Raw genomic sequence first — 21,701 nt, 5'->3', positions numbered from 1 at the left:
GCATACTCACTCACGAATAAACTGATTCGTTCGTACTCTCTTCACACACATTTCACGGATAAGGCGTAAGTAAATGAAGGACGTGAGTGAACGAGGGCGTGAACTTGTGAGTGATGGTATGTTTGAGTGGAAGCGAGTATAAGCAGGAGTGCCGCCAAACGTGAGTACAAACCAATGTCAGTGACTGACTTTTAGTGGACGCGAGTGTCAACGTAAGTGATTGTCGCGGATTGTGAGTGGGCTTGAGTATGTATGAGAGTGAGTGCCGCTGAGTGACAGTTGACGCCACTATGAGCGTGAGTGGATGCAGGTAAGTGCGAATGGAAGTGAGCATGCGTAGGAGCGGGAGTGAGTGGCGACGACGAATGTGATGCACGCCAGTATGAGTGAGTACATAGTCTATACAGAACTATGAGTGTGCAAGTGAGTGAGTGAGTGAGTGAATGAGTGCGAGCGAGCATCTGCTTATTCTGCCAACCTGTGAAGACAGGACAAGCGCAAACTTGTGCTGAAGGCACGATAAACAGGAACCACACAAAACCCTGACTATAGAGAAAAAACAAAGACAAAATATGTGAGTGAATTTGTCTAATCAACTAAAATTAACAGCTATTTGTCACACAGACGGTGTTAACCGCTTTCCAGTGTAAACAATGTGCCACTAGTGTGCTCTCCTTCGTATAGGATAAGCATCCAACAATTATTGTGTGAATGCGTAACCACTCTTGCTCAGAATTCGAATATTATAAAGCAATGACTAGGTACGCTGGCTTTGCAGCATGACGTGTCGCTAGGCAGAAGTCTCGCGGATTCGTAAAGCTCCCCTTTCTTTCCTCTCTATCAGGTGAAGTTTCCTTTTGGGAGTTCAAAACACTCCTCTCCTTTTGCTATCAAATACAGTGCTTCTGATTCAGCACCCTTGCTAGATGGCAAGCTGCGTAGCTTAATCAATGCGCAAGAAGAATGCTCGTCAAACCTAGGCTTAGTGGAGACTCCGCATCAATGGTGTTTCGTTTTCCTCAAAGTTAACATAACCAACGACAAAAGAGGCGGACGGCTTATGGCCAATAACACTTATGGAAACAATATTATAATGCACCTCAGAAAAAAAACAATGGGTTTAATTTACGTTGTATACATTTATCAGACATATTTACACCTGAGCATTTTTTAACCGATATGATTATATTGTATGTTTGTGTGTATGGGGCATTTAAACTTTCTTAATAGGACATGCTATTCAGATAATGTGTGCGGTGGGGTTCATAAAAGATTTTCTTAATTGACTTACCCTAAAGACAGAGCAGCGCGATGCGTAGAGGGTGAATGGAAGGACCTTGAAGCAACGAACACAAAAATTGATGTCAGGCGGTAACTGGCAAAAACATTTTTATTAAAGGAGATAAATTTTGTTCAGTACAGAGACTGGGACATAAAAAGAGAAATGGAATAATGGGACTACACAGCTTAATTACATTAACACTCTTTCAGACGTGGATCGAAGGGACCGTCACCCACAGCTGCTGAGAATTCGGAGTCGACTGCGCAGCGACAGCGGGACTGTGACTGCCCGTCCGAGGTCGATGCCGTGACCGCGCAGCGACCTGAAAGCTCCATGAGCGAGCAGACCGCGTTCGTCACGCCAGCCCCCGTCCACCGACCATCGTGCGCAGACGGGCTGCTGCAGGGTGCAGACTCCGACGCGCACTTAGCCCGAACTGACGAAAGGACCGTCATTCCCAGCGTCTCCTCATCTTCTACGTCGCCGATGCAACCGATTCGCTTGCTGAGTCCCCAGTTTGCCAACAGCGAGGAGTCAGCGCCGCAGAATCCCGAGAAAGCCGGAGTCCCCAGTGGTGTGGGCCCGAGCTCTGGCATTCGAGGTACAAACGCTTTGCTCTTGGCCTCTGAGGTAGCACCGGATAGGTTTACGCGGGTGTGTCCTCGGGAGGTTATGGTTTCATCGAGCCGTTCGTAAACTGCATACAGTGTGCGCTGTCAATTGCATGCGTGCTTGCCTCCATCAGGGGCCTTGAGTGAAGCCAAAATACTTGGTGTCAAGGCGTTCTCAGATTTGATGACTTCGCGGCTTAATCACGGGTGCCTTAACTTGCCTCGCTGTTAGGTGAGATTCCCGATTTTGCAACTGTGGTCATTGTAAATGCAACCGGAACCTGGTGAGACGCATTAAGAAAACGTGAGCGTTTAAATTCATTACAAAGGAAAAAAAAGAACTTGGAGGATGCCTAAGCTTCGCCTTTAAGCGTGGAACGCGATAGCATTCAAAGATCCCTGACTGCTTGTCAAGCTTCAACGGCAACTGCAGCTTATGTGACCGTAATGCTTACCTGCAAACGCCGGCTGCGAACGTTATGCACGAAATTGAGCTTTCTGGTTCTTTTTATTTTTCCTCCGCACGGCGGGATGCTCCGCTGACACGGATGCGTGGACGCGAGCGACACCTGGATGGTGCTAAATGGAAAGAAGCGCGCTGCGCCGCCCCCACTAAAATAAACTTCAAACGGCAGCTGGAAAATTGGTTTATGTTTGAGTTTGTTTCCGCGTAACATAATTATGTTTTCTCGTACATTCAAATTACAATCCGAGGCTATCATGTTTATAGGTTGTGTGTAAGTCATACTTTACGCATTTTCTGACGCATTTTACCTAAGTAATTTCAATTTGTTCAGTAACGCCTATGCGCCACGCGGAGGGCCTGCGTGGTTTAGGATGCGTGGTTCGGTATGATTGTTCGCTAACGGACAACGCCTCCGACGCAGACATCGGATTTTCTGCGTAACGGGCCCCTTAAACCTTGTCGCGTAAATACAAGTACAGAATGAAGTCACAGCTTCGCCCGAAATACGAAGCGTTAATTGCGATAGCAAATTAGGGGACAGCTATACGAAAAAGGATAGTAGTTTTATCGGCCATATAAATTTGTAAACATAGGCATACTAACTAAATTAATAATCATGATGTCACGCGCGCACAAGAAAACATGAAGAAACATGAACACATTTCCCTCGATGACCGCGGAAACTCGTTGTCAAACGCTGGATTGAAGAAGCGCAGCAGCTGCAGCGAGCGAATTGGCCTTCGTGCTGCGTCTCGCCCCTACGTGAACTAAGCCGCGAAAACAGCGCACGGCAGATTGTGTCCCCGACGCAGATGGCTTTCATGCAAGATACAGCGGCCCCGGCGGCTGTGCGCAGCCGCCCGGGACGCCCGGAATAGAACCCCCCCCCCCCACCTCCCTCCCCTCCCCCCGGAGCGTGGTGCGCGATGGAAGACGGCGCCCTTCCTTCTAGATTTCCGCCCTTGCGTGCGCGAGATTGAACCGCGATCGTCCGCTCACCCTCGCACGCTTTCACTCGCACATAGAGCAAACGGCGCGCGGCACGGATTTTATCGCCATTGGACTTTAAACGGATCCTCACGGCGACGACGACGACCAGTGCTGGGCAGAATCAATGATACATCTTAGATTTTATCACGTACTCTTTGGGTATCTTGTATCACCTGTATCATCATACGCCTGCCAAGACGTGCATCATTAGACAGTAGACAGTTTTAGTTTAACGTTAGCGTAATAGCGGAGTTAAGGGAAATAGCGTTACCGTTCCGCAAACGAACTTTGCAGAAAGGGAGGTTTAGTATAGCGCGATAGCGTAGTTTACGTGCGGGATGCTATTCCATGACGCTTTGAATTTCGCATACATAGGGCACCTAAGTGTATGTGTGTGTGCGTCCGGAAAGTGCGAGAGGCAGCGCAATGGAAGCCAGGAGCGCGTTGTATTTTTACTTCCCATGTCCGCCGATCTGCAGCGAAACACACAAGCAGTACAAGCTGTCTACCATAGCCTCCGAAATGTTGCCATCTCGGAGGCCATATGCCGCCGTCACGCCTATCTCCCGACTTTACCGACAAGTGGCGGTCGCATCTCGGAGAAAATTTCTCTCGTTAGGCTTAGGCGCGTTCGAAACGAGAAGCGATCTCGAAAATTCCTCAAGGTTAGCCATAACACTCTCTCTTCGAAGTGGCATGAGACTAAGCAAGAGCCGTTTACGCAGTCATTTCCTACGAACGAAGTGAATTCTACAAAAACAATGCCAAATTCAGTTCGAAGCGGGTGACCGGGACCGCCGCCATGTTTTACGTAAACTACGTAAACCACGCTAACACGGTAACGTTAACTCTGAGAAATAGCGTGCGCACGGTAAACGGTATGGGTCGTTTAGCGTTCTGCGCATGCGCGTTTCAATCCCGCTATTCCGGTACGCCCGCTATTACGGTAAACACGCTAACTAAAACTAGACAGTTTTAGTTAACCTAGTGGTAGAGCGCCCGCCTCGGCTGTGGGAGGTTGTGGGTTTGATTCCCACCGCCGCCGGGCACCCAATGGTTCAAATGGGTACAAGCGTACCCCGGCCTGGCGTTCGGCTTCCTTCAGAGGTGATACGCTTGGGAAAGGAGCCTGCGCCCCGAATTTCCGTAGAAACCAACGTGAGCACGGAAAAAAGGTGATGTCTGGGCCGCTCCCATGGCGGCTATTTCCCATGTGGCGCCCCAAGCCCCTATTGAGGGTGGGGACGCCTTCGGGTTGAGGGCAAACAACCCCTTCCAAGCGTTGAGGTCCCATAATGGCCGAACACCAGGCCGGGAGCGCGATTGTACCTATTTTACCGGTAGGTACCCGGCGGCAGCACTTGCCTCCCACAGCCGCGGCGGATACTCGTCCACAAGGCCGTCTGTGGTTGGACAAGAGGCGACCAGAGACAAGTCCTGAAATCTCTATTGGGCCCTCTATCGAGATGTGAACCCCCACGACAGCCGAGCACCAGGCCAGGGGACATCTCTACCCATTAAAAAAGCCGGTGGGTTCCCGGCGGCACCTGGATTAGGACTCGGCACCTCCCGCATATGAGGCGGATGCTCTACCGCTAGACCATCGCTGCAGTTATGATGTACGGACACGCGTGATCAAGCCACACTTCGTTCTCACAACGCCCTGGGGTCGTTGTGAGAACGAAGTGTTGGGGCACCAGATGGAGTTGTAATAACGAATTTATATTTCCTGTGGTTCCTTTTATCCGACTACATCGAAACTCCGAGAAATCAACGAAATACGTCAGTAAGCACTGATGAATAAGCAGAGTAAGCGCAGTCCGTGGGTTCCCCTATTTGCTTCAGATTATATAGCAGCAGAATGCGGACGCTTGTTGAATATGCCGATTTTCTGCTATGAAGGCACGACGGCCTATACCACTTCCTGGCTGATCGGCATGCAACATCTTACTTAAAAGACTTGATCTCATAACGTTTTACACATTAGCTTCTGCTGCTGGAGCCAACCATTATGACGGCATGGGAATTTAACAAGGTTTGTGTAATAATGATTGCAAACTAATTCCTTCTGTAAAGAAAAAAAAAGGTAGTGGCTGCGATATTGACAGCGTTCGCCACCATTTTCACAGCGAATGACGCAGCCGACATCACTCTAGTATGTACATGGCTATCGCTGCACATTCTAAATGAATTCATGGCTTGCGAGGCAACTGCCCAGAACGTGTGAGACAGGCATCCCTACAAACATAGCCTAAGGTCGCCTTGCCGTCAGGACAGCGGCGTGGTAGCATCGCGCGCTATCGGAAAAAGCAAAACACGTGCCACGTGGCAATGTCCTTCGCAGGTTCCGAGCCACGACGCGTGCCCTCGTTGTCTCCAACTGCAGCAGCGGCCATTGCGGCAGCCGCGTCGTACGCGCCCTTTGTCGGTGTCAACTACGATGCCGTTGCCGTGCCGCGCACCGACGGAGGCGAGGCTGCGATGGGCCCAGAAGCCGCTGCCGCTGCTGATGCTTACGCTGTAGGGGCAGACTCCCAGCTACCTGACACCGGCGGTGGCGCGGGCCGGCCGTATCGGCCCCGCAGTCTCTCGGACGGTGCAGCGCTCAAGCGGCTCTTTGACCTGCTGGCGCAGCTGGACTGCTTCTGGCTGGCGCACGATTTGTTTTCCGGCGACACGCAGCGCGTGCAGAGCAGCATTCGCGTGCTGGCCACCATGGTGCTGCTCCTGCTCGTGCTTTGGCTGGCCGCTGTCCCAAACTCGGCCGAAAAGGTGCGTCCTCGATTCGTGCCCAACGAGCGCCTGCTTATCTTGAAGTTCCGGAATGTTTCGTCGAGTTTCGAGTTTTCAGATTACCTCCGCCGTGAATGATCAGTATATAGCTTCAGTCATATCTAGTCTAGTTCCGCGCGGTACGCTTGTGCATCAGGTTTGCTGTTAGGACGGATGATGATCACCTTCTTCGAACTGAATCTCACGCTTCGTATTGCTACCATCTTTCTTGCTTGTGAACATGCAACGTGTGGACGGAGAAAAGTATGGAAATCACTCCATACTTCATAAGTGAGATCCAAGCTACAGTGCCTGTGAGGATATGTTAACATGCGCTGTGCATCCACTGCTCAGCTTCTAATCCAGCCTGCAAGCGCTTCTCACACGCGGGTATAATGCTTTTGTTATAGAGGAACAGCAGGGAATAACGATGGCGCTTCTTATTTTGCACCAAGTGGGAGCTCGGAGGGTTATTATTTTATAGTGTCAGATGATGTTCAGAGTGGTGTGAAGTTGGTATGGCTGACAAGATTGTTATTACAACACCAGTATTAGCGCGATTACTTCTTTTGGACAATACGTGACGGCATCACTACACAGCGGTAGTTCCCAATCTCAGAGGCACTACTGTAAATAGAGCGTTAGTGTGTTAGTCCACTTTGTAGTTATTTTCTATCCCAAAGTAACACTGAAAAAATTCGGCAGTTACTAGAAAGTTTTAGTTTAGCGTGGTTACCGGAATAGCGGGCGTACCGGAATAGCGGGATCGAAGTGCGCATGCGCAGAACGCTAACCGACCGTACCGTTTACCGTGCGCACGCTATTTCTCAAGTTACGTTACCGTGTTAGCGTGGTGTACGTAGTGTACGTAAACATGGCGGCGGTCCCGGTCGCCCGCTTCGAACTGAATTGGCGTTGTTTTTGCAGAATTCACTTCGTTCGTAGCAAATGACTGCGTAACGGCTTTTCTTAGTCTCATGCCGCTTCGCCGAGAGAGTGTTTGACTAATCTTGAGGAATTTCGAGGTCGCTTCTCGTTTCGAACGTGCCTAAACCTAACGAGAGAAATTTTTTCTGAGATGCGAGCGCCATCTGTCGCTAAAGTTGGGAGATAGGCGCGACGACGGCATATGGCCTCTCAGATGGGAGGATTTCGGAGGCTATGGTAGACAGCTTGTACTGCTTGTCTGTTTCGTTGCAGATCGACGGACATGGGAAGTAAAAATACACGCACTCCGGCTTCCATTGTGCTGCCTATCGCACTTTCCGGACGCACACACACAGATTAGGTACCCTGTGTATGCGAAATTCAAAGCGTAATGCAATAGCGTCCCGCACGTAAACTACGCTATCACGCTATACTAAAACTCTCTTCTGCAAAGTTCGTTTGTGGAACGGTAACGCTATTTCCCGTAACCCCGCTATTACGCTAACGCTAAACTAAAACTGTCTACTGACGCTTCGAACGTTTCCTGCATAGAATATGTTTCCACTGCTCTGCAGTCCGCCTTACCGCCAATTCATATATAGTCAGCAGTTGAGTAAATTATCTTAATTTCGCGCAAAGTCGTTGCAGTTGTGTGCAGTGGCGATGTGTTTTAAAGGTGGGCTTGGTGCTGTCCATGCATACGCTATAAAACATGTGCCCGTCGTAAGGCACCACGTGTCAAAGATATTACGCCGCGACTTGTAGAGCATACCACAGCCCGCAGGAGAAACGCAGGACGTACAGCGTTTGGCCGTGCTTCGAAAAATAGCACATTTCTAATTAACTTTAGAAAATTCAATATTTATAAGGCTGCCGCCACCACCGCTGCTTGCATTTCAGCTATATAAAGACGCGCGACAAAGATATCAAGTGCAGCATATCGAGCGAAAACGAACACAGCCCTACGTTAAGTGCACTGACCGTTTTTGACCTCCTTGACTCTTGCTCACGGTGCGTTAATTATGCCGCGAAGCATTGAAAACCATTAGAAGGGCTCAAAATGATATATGTGTGTTCTGACTGATTTCTAAATAAATATGCTAATTAACGAAACCTATATTTTCATAAAATCTGGGAAATGTTCAGAGTGATATGCAGGCAAATATGAAAGTGTTTATGCTAAGGACACTTTCATCATCTATCACCACTTTCAAAAACTATCACCATCAGCAGTGGCTCGAGCGTCGTCGTCTTCTTCCGCAGCTGGCTCGTTGGCGCCCCTCGGTTTTCGCTCGTGCCGTTGCGCTCGTGCCGTTTGCGCTCGTGCCATCCAACACCTTTTCTTTCAATTTTCATGCGTTGTACGAAGCGCGTAGTTGGTTTTCCTGGTCTCCTCGAAGAAATGTGCAACGAACGCTGCTTATATTTGCTTTGACGACGAAGCATGGTACGGGTACAAACTTATCTTTAATCTGTGTAGGGTAATTGCAGCCATTGAAATATATAAACATCTGAGATCGTCGTGCGGATATTATGCGCAATATTTATCAGATCTCTAAAAGAACTAGACCTGACAGCAACTTCACATTCAATGGCAGTGGAGGGCATGCTAAATGTAATGTGTGGCATTGGTTTATCATTCATACTTAATTAGGAGGGTTGGACAAAATTTCTGAATCCTGCTTTTACGCTTATTATGCGTTATACGAGGTACACCTTTCGTTTCCCCAGCGTCTACGGTGAACCAAACAAAACACGTCACCCATATTAGGTTAAAATTTGGACAGACAAGCGGTTCTGTGTAGGCAAAGCTGAAACTGGGTGGGGTAATTGCAGATTCTGCAATAAATTACGCAAGCAATGCGGAGCGTTACGACTGAGTTTTACCAGTGGAACAAAATTGAACCCGTTGCGCTGGCATAATTGCCAATGCCCCGATATCTAAACTTAGAAAAAATGGGAGAACGAATGTGGCAAATTTACACGCCAAGTGAATTGCGTGTGCTTAAAATGCCGCCTTTAAAAGCAAAATCGGCAGGAATCATATCAAGATGATTGTCGACGGTAATGCATTTACCATTGAATCAATATACGACGCAACGTATTGCCACTGTCCAAACGAGTCACGTATGAGGTGTCCAATGCTTGGGGCTCCTCTTTCGCGCTTACCTAAGGACATTCAGCGCCATCTAGAAGCGCCGCCGCGAAGCATGGCCTCCGTAATGCATGGCGCGGCGGTGCCTGCGAACACTGAGAAATGTTCCCTCGCTTGCCGCACACCCAGTTTCTCATCCACAGGGACCCAAGTTGTCGAGCGGTTCGTTCAAGAGCGGCACGTACCCAGTACATTCATGGCGCCGCTCGCTGGAGGTAGCGTGAAAGACGTTCATTGGAAAGCGGCACCTACCCGGTGCATTTGTGGCGCAGCCTGCTAAAGCGTCGGGTTGCTGTCCTTGAGCAACCATTTGCCGCTTGTGTTCGGTTGGCGCGGGACGCGTTTCTATGCGTTCACAGGCATCGACTTGCCATACATTTCGGATGCTAGCCCAGGCTTCGTGGCGGCTGCGCTAGATGACGCCAAGTGTTCTTAGGATACGCGAAAGAGGAGTCCCGCTGCAAAACGCCTCACAACTCGTTTTGACGTTGGTAATACATTGTGTGGGTTATATTGAATCAATGCTAATGCGTTGCCGTCTACATTCATCGTGAGGTGGGTTCTGCTGAATTTTTATGACATTGCTTGCCGCATATGTTGGTGTATTACCTTTCGATGGCAGCAAATAAAATCGCTAGAATTTGATGGGGTGTCCGATTTGTAGTCATAAATAGCCCCGTAGGTAGCGGCGCTTCTGACTACCCACTCTGATATTCAGACAACCAGTTGCAATGTCCGTCAGAACATGAGTACCGTTGGGAGCAAGAGGATAGCTTCGGAAAAATAAACAATAAAACAAAACTGCGTAGGTCTGGAACGATCCGATCAAACGTGCGACGAAATCAAAACGACTTGTCGCTGCACTGTGATTGTTGGATGAAGGTGGACGAGAGTGGATGAGAAGCTGTATTGCACAGATGATATGGCCACTTTCACATACTTAGAGAACAAAATAATCCACTCACGTACCTTAACATTAAGGCCAGTCAACCGATATTTCTGCGCTTGCGTCCCCAATTGCATAGATAATACCTACACACAAATAAGGCGACACAGCAGTAATTTCTAATTGTAGATCCATTTCTTTAACTGGTACATCCTGTAAGCTTCTAGAGCACATGATCTTAAAGCACATAACGGTTTTTCTAAAGAGCATTGGCTTCTTGTCTCCCTACCAACATCGCTTTCGCAGTGGTTTATCAACAGTAACCCAACAGAAGTAGTCCACGATCTTGCATTTACTGTCAATCGCCGCTGCCAGATTGACATGATTTTACTTGACCTTTCTAAGGCACTTGATTGTGTATGCCATAACAAATTAATCATTAAAGTTGAAAAGGTTGTTGGGAAAGGGCTCCTTTCCGCCTGGATAAAACAATATCTAGCCAATCGTTCACAATTTGTAATCTACAAAAAAAAAATGATCTCTAACACCGTCGCCGTTACTTCCGGAGTTCCCCAAGGCTCAGTTCTTGGGCCATTACTCTTGATAATCTGTATTATAGACATCACAGCTACCATTAGTTGTAATATAAAACTGTTCGCCGACGACTGCGTTATTATAGCGAGATCACTAATTATAGCGACCACATCGCACTTAATACATCCCTTAACACTCTAGCTATTTGGTGCTCTAATTGGTAGATATCAATTTACGTAAGAAAGTCTGTGACCATGAACGTAACAAGGAAAACAAGACCACTTCACTTTACATATGAGATTAATTACATACCACTAACTAAAATTCAACAACATAAATATCTGGGAGTTACATTAACCTCAGACCTCAGGTGGGACAAACATATTTCTAATATCACCGCAGGAGCGTTACGCAAATTATTCTTCCTTAAAAGAAGCCTTGCGCTCTTTACGACATCAACGAAGCTACTGGCCTACACATCGTTCGTTAGGCCAGTTCTCGAATACGCAAACACAGTCTGGTTTCCTCATACAATGACTAACATAACAAATTACAGGCAGTACAAAGAAAGGCCATAAAGTTTATTCAAAACAAATATAAACGCGATGACTCACCGACTAATTTTCTAAGGCGGTCTGGATTGCAAACGCTATCTACCAGAGCAAAACACGCTCGCCTGAAGTTGTTGCAGCTTCTAAGAAATAACTAAGATTTGTCCAGGTACATTTCATTTTCCGAGGCTCGAAAAACACGTAACAAGCATGCGTACATTTTAACAGAATACACATGCAACAACGACAGGTTTAAGTATTCATTGTTCCCCCTCACAGTAGCTGAATGGAACCGACTTGATCCTTCTATAACCGCCACCGAATCGCTGCCCAAATGTACCTGACAAGTAGAAGCTGCAGTACGTAAATAAAATAATTTATCATCGCATGAATCATCGTAACAAATTTTGCATTGTGTTGCTCTCGACGTCCCATTTTTCTTTTTCCTTTTTTTTCGTTGGTTGCCGTTTGCCGTTATATGGACATATGCTACGCTGTTTCCAAAATAAATGTTCATTACAGTATTACTTCTAGTCCTAAGAGGATTGTTGTAACTGCCATGTTCTTGATAATTTCTTGCCTATATTTTTTTCCTCAATTCGTTTCTTCTCTCAAAGTGTATATGGTTAAAGTGCATTTCTGCACACAACTTTATATTTCTTGACGCGTTAAGTGTTATCTTTCAGTTCGTTCTTATTTCATGTATAACTGGTTACTTACGTGTTCTTCACTGCTAGTATCATGTTAGTGAACTGTCGTGTGAAAACATGCATTTTTGTTTCTAAACTAAGCTTCCTTCTTATATTGCCATCCTTGGGCAATTGTTTTCTTTTTATTTACTTTTTTTTCAACGAACTGTTCTTCCTAATGCGTACTGATATACATGTATACTGTATCGCCCAACTGCCACGCTCTCAAATTAGAGTAGCCAGTATTGTAAATAATTTAAAAAATACCTTGACGGAGGTTCTTGCGATTGTGCTCTAAATCACGCCGTAAAATTGAGAGCAGTGCCCCTTCGGCTGCTAAGGCTATACACACAGTGTTCTGCCGGTTCAAGCTTCTTGCAGGAACACATGCCACTGAAATTTAGGTCGTTCGTTACCGCGAGAAAATTGTTTTTTTAATGTTGCAGAGTAAAAAAATGTTGCCACTACAAATAACATTCCAGCACACATTGCAGCATAGTAAATTGTACATAACGAAATGCTCTTTCCAAAAACATACTTTTAAAAGCAACACAAAAAAGAAAATATTAGGTAACACACAAAAATTCTAGAAAGCGCAATTTTGGGGGCCAGATAAAACAACAATAAACAATGTATCTACAAAACCATTAATATCTAAGGAAATTCAGAATATACATTCAAAGATAAATCACCCAGGAGTAGTGTCTAAAAAATAAATGCTCAGTACATCGCCGTTCTTCGGATACAAAAAGAAACTATAAGACCATGAACTGCTTCACGACTCGTGCCATGCGGTGAAGCACTGCCTGGTTTTTGTGAAGTGTAGGTTCACTCCCCATTTATTGCTTGCATTAAATGTTTTTAGAGCGAAGCTGTTAAGGGCCAGTTCCCCCAGGATCGTGCCCGCGTTAAAAAAAACAAAAAAACAACGCAGCTACTGCGTTGCCGTTAATCATTCCAGCGTAGAATTTCACTTTTCTGTGAAATGGGGAGGCCCCTTTAAGGAAGTATGAGCCATTCATTCATGGCTATTGCTTAAAGAAGTATGAGCCATTCATGAGCAACTGACCACGTGTCCTAATGCGTTTGAGCAACGCCGCCGCGAACGCGCTCGCAAAAGGGTTCGTCTTCGACGTGCCGATTCTAGCGTGAGGGATTCCGAAGCCTAAGCGAAACGCCAGCGAAGAGCCGCGGACCCCGAGTTGAGGGAGCGCGATGTTGAGACCAACGTCGGTCAACAACCGCCGACCCCGAGTAGCGGGAGCGCGATGTTCAGGCCAAACGTCAGCGTCGTCTTGCCCTCCAGGAAACCGACAACGGTGGTGCACCCCTCGGCAACGCTTGCGCCAACTTCCCCGGTGCGACGGCCAGGTTTAAACGCGAGTTTCTCAACCGGAACGTTTATGAGACATGTTCGGTTGAGTGATGCCCGACGATACGTCCATTCTCATCGTAGGGGCAATATTCACTACAGCAAACCCACCATAGACACAGCTTCACTCGCTTCCACCCTCACAGTAATGAAAGGGCTCTGATTTTTTTTTAACTTTGCGACCTTCGTAACGCATTTTGCAGTTTCGCTATTCTGCATCTTCTGAGGATAGTCCGATGAGAAGTTTAATAAACATTACTAGTTCGCCTGGAGACGCCTCTTTCCAGGACCCATCTCTGTGAGCGTAGCTGGGCAACTCCAGAATATGCATCCAAGCAAATTTGTTTGCCTTTTAACGCGGTTGCGTTAAAAGGCAAACCACTTCGCAGAAACTTTGGCGTCGGCGTAACCATCGGCATCCGTGGCGGAGAAATTCATGCCGAACCACCCCGACCACACAGGCCCTCCACGTGGCGCAAGGCATTAGTGAAAAAAATTTGAATTTTTTAAAGCGAAATCCGTCAGAAAAACGTAAAGTACGGCATAACTAAAACGTACAGACATAATAGCGTCGGACTGTAATTCGAATGTACGAGAAAACTTAATTATGTTAAGGGGAAACTCAAACACAAACCCCTTTTCCAGCATTTGTACCATAACAACAGCGGCGCGCTCGGTTAGGTTACTTGCGAAAACAAGTAACCTAATTTTATAACAGCGCCCTTCATTATAATTGCACCATCTCCCGCTGAAGGGGACGCTAGCACAAACGCGTTAGAAACGTGCAGTACCTCTAGTAAGGGGGAGATGCCACAGCGTCTTACGCAGCCGTTTACACATGCCGGAACGTGCACCGCGTTTGCCGACGCCATCACATGACTGCTGAGAGAGTATAACCCCCGTATTCATAAACGCTCCTCGACTTGAACTTGACTTGCCACCGCCTTCAACGCGTTTCGAACGCGCTGCCCAAGGCGGTGGCAAGTCAAGTTCAAGTCGAGGAGCGTTTATGAATACGGGGGTAAGGCGGAGAGGCCACAGCGTCTTACACCAGCTTCTTACACGGGCCGTAACGCGCTAGCACAAACGCGTTAGAAACGCGCAGTCTTTCGTTAATGTTGGGTATTTATTGTCATCGTGGAGCGTGTGTCCTTGTGCGCTTCGTGGCGTAGTGCATTCTTTCGCCGGCTGTCGTGTGCGTCGGACGCAGGAATCATGAGCTCCCTTGGAGCTGCGTCAGCGGCCCTTGCTGGTCGCGGAAACAGGATTTCCGGGACGCAATTGATCAAGCTGGCATGCTACCCGAAGTGGTAGCCTTAGGAGCTTATCAGATCAACCACGTGTGGGCCGTGACTTTGAAGAGCGCGGAAGCAACGAAGCGGATGGTTGACTTGAAAGAACTACAAGTGAAAAGGCGACGGTGTCTAATGATAGACCCACAAGACCACCAGATCAGGCTCAGGCTACACTGGCTTCTGCACGGGGTGGACGACGAGGATGTGCGGACGGCGTTGGCGACTTTCGGCAAGGTCACCGAGATTACTCGAGAGCGTTGGCGAGTGCAAGGTGTGAGTGACAAGGGGTCCACAACACGTTCAGTGCTCCTCAAGCTCAAGCCGGGCATGAAGGTAGATGACCTGCCTCATCAAATAAGGGTAGGCGGTGAACTGGCTCTAGTGGTGGCACCGGGGCGTCCGATGCAGTGCTTGCGCTGCCGTGGCGTTGGCCATGTACGCCGTGATTGCAAAATGTCGCGCTGCTCGCGGTGCAGGCGGTTTGGACACACAGACGCACAGTGCGTTCGCACCTACGCCACGGCGACGGGTCCGGGTGCTGGAGTTGAATCGTCGGAGCAGATTATGGACATCGTTGAAGCAGAGGAAGCAGCCGAAGGTACCAGTGAACCAGAAACGCTGGCAGCGTCCAGCAGCGAGCGGCAATCGACGCTCGACTGGGCGACCGGCGAACAACACAATGGGCCTTCAGTGGGCTCAGTCGTAGTAGAGAAAGGGTAGAAAAAGTAGAAGAAGCCACCAATTCTCCGGAAATTACCGAGGTTTTGGAGCTTGCGAAGCCACAGAACGCACCAGCAGCGAGCGTCGCCCGGTTGGGCAGCGTTGGTGCCGCAGCGAAGCGCGGCCATGACCAGACCGACAACGCGCCAGCCAGCAGCCACGAAGAGCCACCAGCAAAGGCGGTCCAGGGTCGGAGGAGTAGCCTTAGACCACGGCCCAATGTGCTGGACAGGAATCCTTGTGACAAGCCCCCTCCGACTGAAAGCGAGGCCGTTCAATGTGACGGCTCCGGAGGCGTCTAGCGTGGCGCTAGACGTGAAAGGTAAGCGCCATGCTCCGGAGCCTACCTCCAGTTATAATCAGACATGTCTTCCGAAACGTCCCTGTGTTTATCTACTTTAAATGTACGAGGATTGGCTGCTAAAAGAAAAGAGTCAAGTATATCGCTTAATGACTGATCAGGACCTGGATGTGTTAGCCATCCAGGAAACAAAAATAGCAGGGGAGGCAGATACCGCGAGCATGGTGCAGCGTTTCACGTCACGGTATTACGCCGTAGTCAGCCATGCAAATGGTGCGTCAGCTGGGTGTGTGCTTTTTGTTAAAAACTGTCGGGACTGGTTATGCAGGAACTGTCTCGTCACCAACAGGAAGGTTAGTTTTATGTGATTTTTTGTTATGCGATAAGGAATGGCGGATTTTGTGTCTTTATGCCCCAAACGAAGTGGACGCGAGAGAAAATTTCTTCGCGAATGTTAAGCAGTATTTGAGTACACAGAAGCGCGTTGTTTTAATGGGCGATTTTAACTGCGTGTTGAATGGGCGTGATAAAACGAGCAGGAGTGCTTTCAGAGACAAAAGCACCGATTTGTTAACAGACCTAATCAAGGAATATGACTTGGATGACGTGGCTGAATGTCTACAGACGGCTCATGGTGTGGAGTATACGCACTTTCAGGGCACTAGCCATGCTCGCCTCGACCGAATTTACGTTTCATTGGACATGGTTCCCAAGTGTAATAATTACCACGTGCTACCAATGTCCTTTTCAGACCACTGCCTTGTTAAATGCCTGATAGGTACGAAACACAGCTGCAGTTTTAATTGGGATTTATGGAAAATTAATACGAAGCTCATAAGTGACAAAACTTTCATTGACACAGTAAAAAATAAAATAAGTGAAATAAACTTTGCATATGCAAGCAATATGGGAGAACAGTGGGAATGGTGCAAACAGAACATTAAAATAAGGCTCTTGAAAGGTCAAGCTGCATAAGATACGAAGAAAGAAGCAACGAAAGCGCACTAAGAACAATTCTCAAGAGGTTGATTGAACTTGAAAGCAGAACGCCTGGTGCATTTAAAGATGATGTGCGAAAAATTAAACAAAAGCTCCAAGTAATAGCAGAGGAAAAATACCGTGGTGCAATCGTGAGGGCGAGGGCGGAAGCACTAACCGCAGGGGAAGTGCCAACGAAAATGGCGTTAAGGTTAGAAAGGACATACGCCAGTCGAAATCAAATTCATGAGATTGAGTGGAACGGTAATTTGGTAATGGATAACTTTAGCATAGAAGATGTGTTTTTCCAGCATTACCAAGCGCTCTTTTCGCTCCGAAAGGTTGACGTGCCTAAGTTTAAGAATGCTTTTTTGGGTGTCATGCCACAGCTGGACGATGAATTAAAAGAATGATTGGAGCAGCTGATATCAAAGGAAGAGGTTTATCGAGCTATAGATAACTTAAATAACGGTAAATCACCCGGACCAGATGGGTTGAGTGCAGCTTTTTACAAAGCTTTTAAACAGGAAATTACCCCAGTCCTTGCCGCATCTTTAATGAGGCGTATGAGCTTAATGTGCTGCCACCGTCGTATCGCCATCCTACAGTCCTCATACCAAAACAGATCAAACGGGAAACTAGGTTGCCCACGTCATACAGACCCATCTCATTCACAAACGTCGACTATAAGATCTTCATGAAGATCTTAGCAGCCAGGCTTCAGACTGTTATGCCCGAAATAGTAGGCGACCATCAAACTTGTGTATAAAGGTCGTTCGATTCTAAACAACATTCATAAGGCTAGATGCATTCTGGAGTGTTGTGACGTTATGCAGTTTGTGTCGCGGTTCTCCAGAAGACCTCGAAAAGGCATTCGACAGTGTATCACACGATATTTGTTAGCTCTATTAGAATACATCAATGTTGGTACTGTTATCAGACAAGGTGTACGCCATGGCGTACCAGAACTGCTCCACACAGTTAATTGTGAACAAGACGATAGGAAATCATTAGTGTGCAACGTTCTGTACGCCAAGGCTGCCCTCTCAGCCCTCTTCTCTTCTGTGTGTATATTGAAACACTGTGTCGCTCTATATTGCAGAATGATGTCATTCAAGGTTTTCGCCTGCATGCATCAGAAGTTAAACTCTTGGCGTATGCAGACGACGTAGCTCTTTTCTGTGAAAACAACGAAGTATTATTGAAGTAGTTAGGGTGGTTAAACAATTTAGTGACATCTCTGGAAGTCCTGTCAATTGGGGAAAGTGCCTGGGGTTTTGGCATGGAGAGTGGCCTTCGACCCCTGACACTTTTGCCAACATTAGGTGGGAAACTACTCCGGTAAAATATCTTGGTGTGCCGCTTGAATTTTATAAGGATAATGATCGGTATTGGCAACAACAAGTGAAAGATGGTATTGGCAACAAGTGAAAGAGATGCGTGAGAAGGTGGACAGATGGAAAGTGGCTAATCTATCCATCTTCTCCAAGCAACCGTGTTAATTTGTTCTTTATCAGTAATTTGGTACACAATGCAGGTGTTTACTGTTCTCGGCTAAACATTCAGAAATTTCACCGCATATTTGCCGTGTTTGTGTGGGCCTCGAGTTGGGAGAGGTGTAGTCGGACGAACCTATTCAGGCGCGTCAAAGATGGGGGAGTATGTCTGGGCACCTCTTTGTGCGTCAGCTCGTAAACAGATTTATATTTTTTTCGAGACGTCAGGGACCCTTTCTTGCGCACTGTGTCAGATGAGAATCAAAGCGCTACCAGATTTTATTGTTGCCACAAGCAGTATTTCCGGAACGCTTAAGGGTTCTTTAAGGAGGTTGTCTCCACTGTGCTTTTCCTAAGTGTACGTTTTTCAACGGATTACCCGAGTTCTGTCCAAAGAAAAAGGCTGTACAGGGATCTATGCGACACTGAATTTCCGGTTCCTTTATATAGATCCCTTTACAGAGGTAGCCAGGGCCAAAATGTACTAAAAAGGGTAAAGCGTATGCAAATTCCACCAGGGTAAAAACCTTTTTTTTTTCAAGGTTCATACAGGAACGCTTTCAGTAAAGACAGTTTTGAAAGAAAAGGGTTTTTTTTTGTACCGTGGGGAACACATTGCTTAATCTGTAATCAACCCGAGACAATTGACCATGTTTTTCTACATTGTTGGGAGGGTGTTCTTGTGGGATGTTTACAAAGGACAGTCAAAAAAGAATTCCCTCTAGATCCCTACGGTATCAGATATCTAGCATTGAAAACGACGGTGGGCTTCCTTTTGATCTGGTAATGCTCGTTGGCCTTCACATATCTGGCGCGCTAGAATGGCGGGCTATTACTGTGACCCAGACGCACGACCTGCGCGAATGTACTTCCGAGAGAGTATAAATAAATGCCTTTCTGGAGGTGCAGAAGGCGCATGAATGCGCCCCGGAGTGGTTGTCAAGGTTAGAACCTTTGGCAACATTAAGAGAATTTTGATGTGATTGCAATAATGCTGGTTGGTAAATGTTATATATGATTTTCACGTGCTACTTCGTTGAACTGGGCTGTTGATAAATGAGTGAATTTTGCACATATGAGACAATAAAGAAAAAAAAAAAAAGCTTCGTGGCGTAGTGGTTAGCGCCGTGCGTTCGGCAGCGCTACGGACACGCTCGTTCGCGCTACGGACACAACTTTCGGAATATTTTTTTCTCATAAAAGTAGACGTGGCTACCTACTACGGCGACGACGACTACTACGACTACTACGCTCGCTTTGCTGGCGCTTTTATGGGCACGCGCAGCAGATGTGCTTTATTTCGATTAATATACGTCGTTAGCCTGCTTAAAACCACTCTACTTGGTTGGAGGAACGTCCTTTTATATTTCTGCCGACATTCCGATTGACTCCGACGCGGCGAGCAGCGGTAAGCGCAGCGCGCCGTCTGCTCGAGCAGACGACGCGTCTCTCTCGTGTTCGAAATGACGGTATTTTGACTGTAAGTGGTATGAAACCTTCTACCTGCTTAGGATTTGGTGTCTAAATAACGAAAACTTGCATATTTTTGGGTATGGGTGTTTAAATGCTGCCGGAGGTCGTAAATTATCCACTGTTGTGCCGCTTCTCCAAGGCCCCTGAATACGTGCTGCCCCTAGCGGCGGCGCTCACTTCCGGTCACACGAAGTGGCCGCTCTCTCGCCCAGCGCGGGCGCGCCGTCGGAACACCTTTCTTCTTATACCGTGGTCTGAACCTTTTATGCCAGATCACGGGCCCACATAAAATTTCGTTGTGGCGCGCCGATTTCATGTTCGTATTTTGCAGCAGTTCATTGACTTCTATGAAATGTTAGTGGTGGCCCTCTCAAACGGTTCCTTCATAAAGAACCCGGAACATTTCCTTGCCTCTTAAGTAGACACGACTCTTGTAGTAGGAGCTATAGTACAGAAGTGCGCGACTCTTAACAGCGCTGTTACCGACGCGCTTGTTTATTCAATATTTATTTAGGCAATATTTGCTATGGTGAAGAAAATGTGAAATAACTGCAATGAAGTAGTCTGTGCATGTGACCTGACAAATTTGTATGCCCTCAGCGTCAGCGTCCTCACAAAACTTGGTAGGTGAACTCTCTTCAGCTTTGCCACTATAATTTGCCAAGAGAAAGTAAACTTGCATGATAATTCCTACGGCAATTTTTCTTGGCGTTTATGGGTTGCTGCTAGCTCTTCAAAGCCGTTGTCAAGAACCATGCATTCGATGATTACATCTGCTACATATGGCAAAATACAATACGTATTACGAATTCATATATTTCATGAAGGACCCTCGCCGCGCACTGAACCGCACGAAAAATACTTTCGCATTAAAGAGTGCGCGCTTTCAAGACCGTGGCCAGGATTTTTTTCTCTTTGTTGTCGATTGTGGAACGGGGTGTGACACTACTTCGAAGATCGACTTCACACTCGTAGCAGGTCTCGAACCTCAGATAATTATTACAGACTACAAAATGAATTAGAAGAAGGTAAATTTTATAAAGACTTTTATTTCCACTTAATCAAACATGTGCATCAACGTTTGTGGCACTTGCGACAATAGAGCCCATGGCTCCATAGGTGCGTTCTTGTACGTTCGTGCATGTTTATTATTATTATGTATGGCCTATTGCGGTGCGGTTTACGGTTTTCTTCTTGCTTTGCCTTTTTTTTCTCAGACGGACCGCATAGGCTTATGTTTTAGCTTGTGAACTTCTATTGTGAACTTATGGCTTATTTGTCACGACTTCTGAACTACTTCCGGGAACTCATTGTTGGGTGCTTCTTTATCGCCATGGCTATGTTCTTCTCAGGGCTTTGTTGCTCTGCCCCTACAAAAACTTTAATAAAAAACTGACCGCATATCTGCTTGCTTCGCTGCAAATGACGTCGAAAGACGATAGTCTTTGCCAGCGCCTGATACGTAACACCCTCTCTTCTCCCCCTCCCACCTCTCAGGCTCTTGCCCTCCCAACTCACTCCTCCCAGGATGGACGCAATGGAGATTTTGCTGAATTCAATTCAAATTTCCCGCGTACGCTGGCTTGTTTTTAACGCGTAGCGTCCCTTCGACACCATTGCTAACGCGTTGATTTCTCATTTAATAAAGTACAAACCAGTCCAATATGTATTCTTAATTAAAGGAACGCTGCGGATCACGGTTATCTGCATATATTTTGCCTAAAATAGGCCTGAGATTTCCTTTGCTTTGTATAATGTTGACATGTATGACCCGTCTCACCAGTGCAAGTAGCTTGGTTCGCGTTAGCTGGCGGTTGAATTGAGTGTCAGACCATAGCCTCCTATATTTTTCCGTCAGGCCGACAGAGAGACAGACAAAGTTTTTCCGTTTAGATAGCCCAAGAAAGACAATCGTCTTTAAAAAGAAGATCTCCGTGCCTTTCGCTGTTGAGATTACGTCTTGCCACTTTGCAGTCGTGGCGCGCCAGCAGCGTGGGCCTGCTGCTGATAGCGTCGCTGACGATGGACCTGGTGGCGGCACCGATGGCTTCACTGCTGCCATTCCTGTGCATGCCACTTTTGGAGCTGGCCGACGCGCGAGCCGCTGCACTGCCCTACTCCACGGTAAAGCTCCCTATAACTCTCTCAATTGACGTTTTTCTCAAAATTTAAGGTTCGGAAATTTAATCTTCACTAATTCATG

At 47.1% G+C, this 21,701-nt stretch overlaps 1 protein-coding gene across 1 annotated transcript in view; it reads left to right on the top strand.

The window, feature by feature from the left end:
• The first annotated feature begins 290 nt into the window (after positions 1-290).
• The window catches only part of LOC119448922 (solute carrier family 13 member 5-like), a 141,672-nt gene continuing 120,261 nt past the window's right edge, over positions 291-21,701 (top strand). Inside the window, exons 1-3 of the mRNA XM_049666564.1 lie at positions 291-310; positions 1,492-1,883; positions 5,694-6,121. Coding sequence (XP_049522521.1) covers positions 291-310; positions 1,492-1,883; positions 5,694-6,121 — 840 coding nt within the window. The remainder of the gene's footprint in view (positions 311-1,491; positions 1,884-5,693; positions 6,122-21,701) is intronic.

This window comes from Dermacentor silvarum, chromosome 4 (genome assembly GCF_013339745.2).
Source record: "Dermacentor silvarum isolate Dsil-2018 chromosome 4, BIME_Dsil_1.4, whole genome shotgun sequence".
NCBI lineage: Eukaryota > Metazoa > Arthropoda > Arachnida > Ixodida > Ixodidae > Dermacentor > Dermacentor silvarum.
Note: the sequence above shows the minus strand (reverse complement) of the source record. Positions and strands in the feature narration are given on the sequence as shown.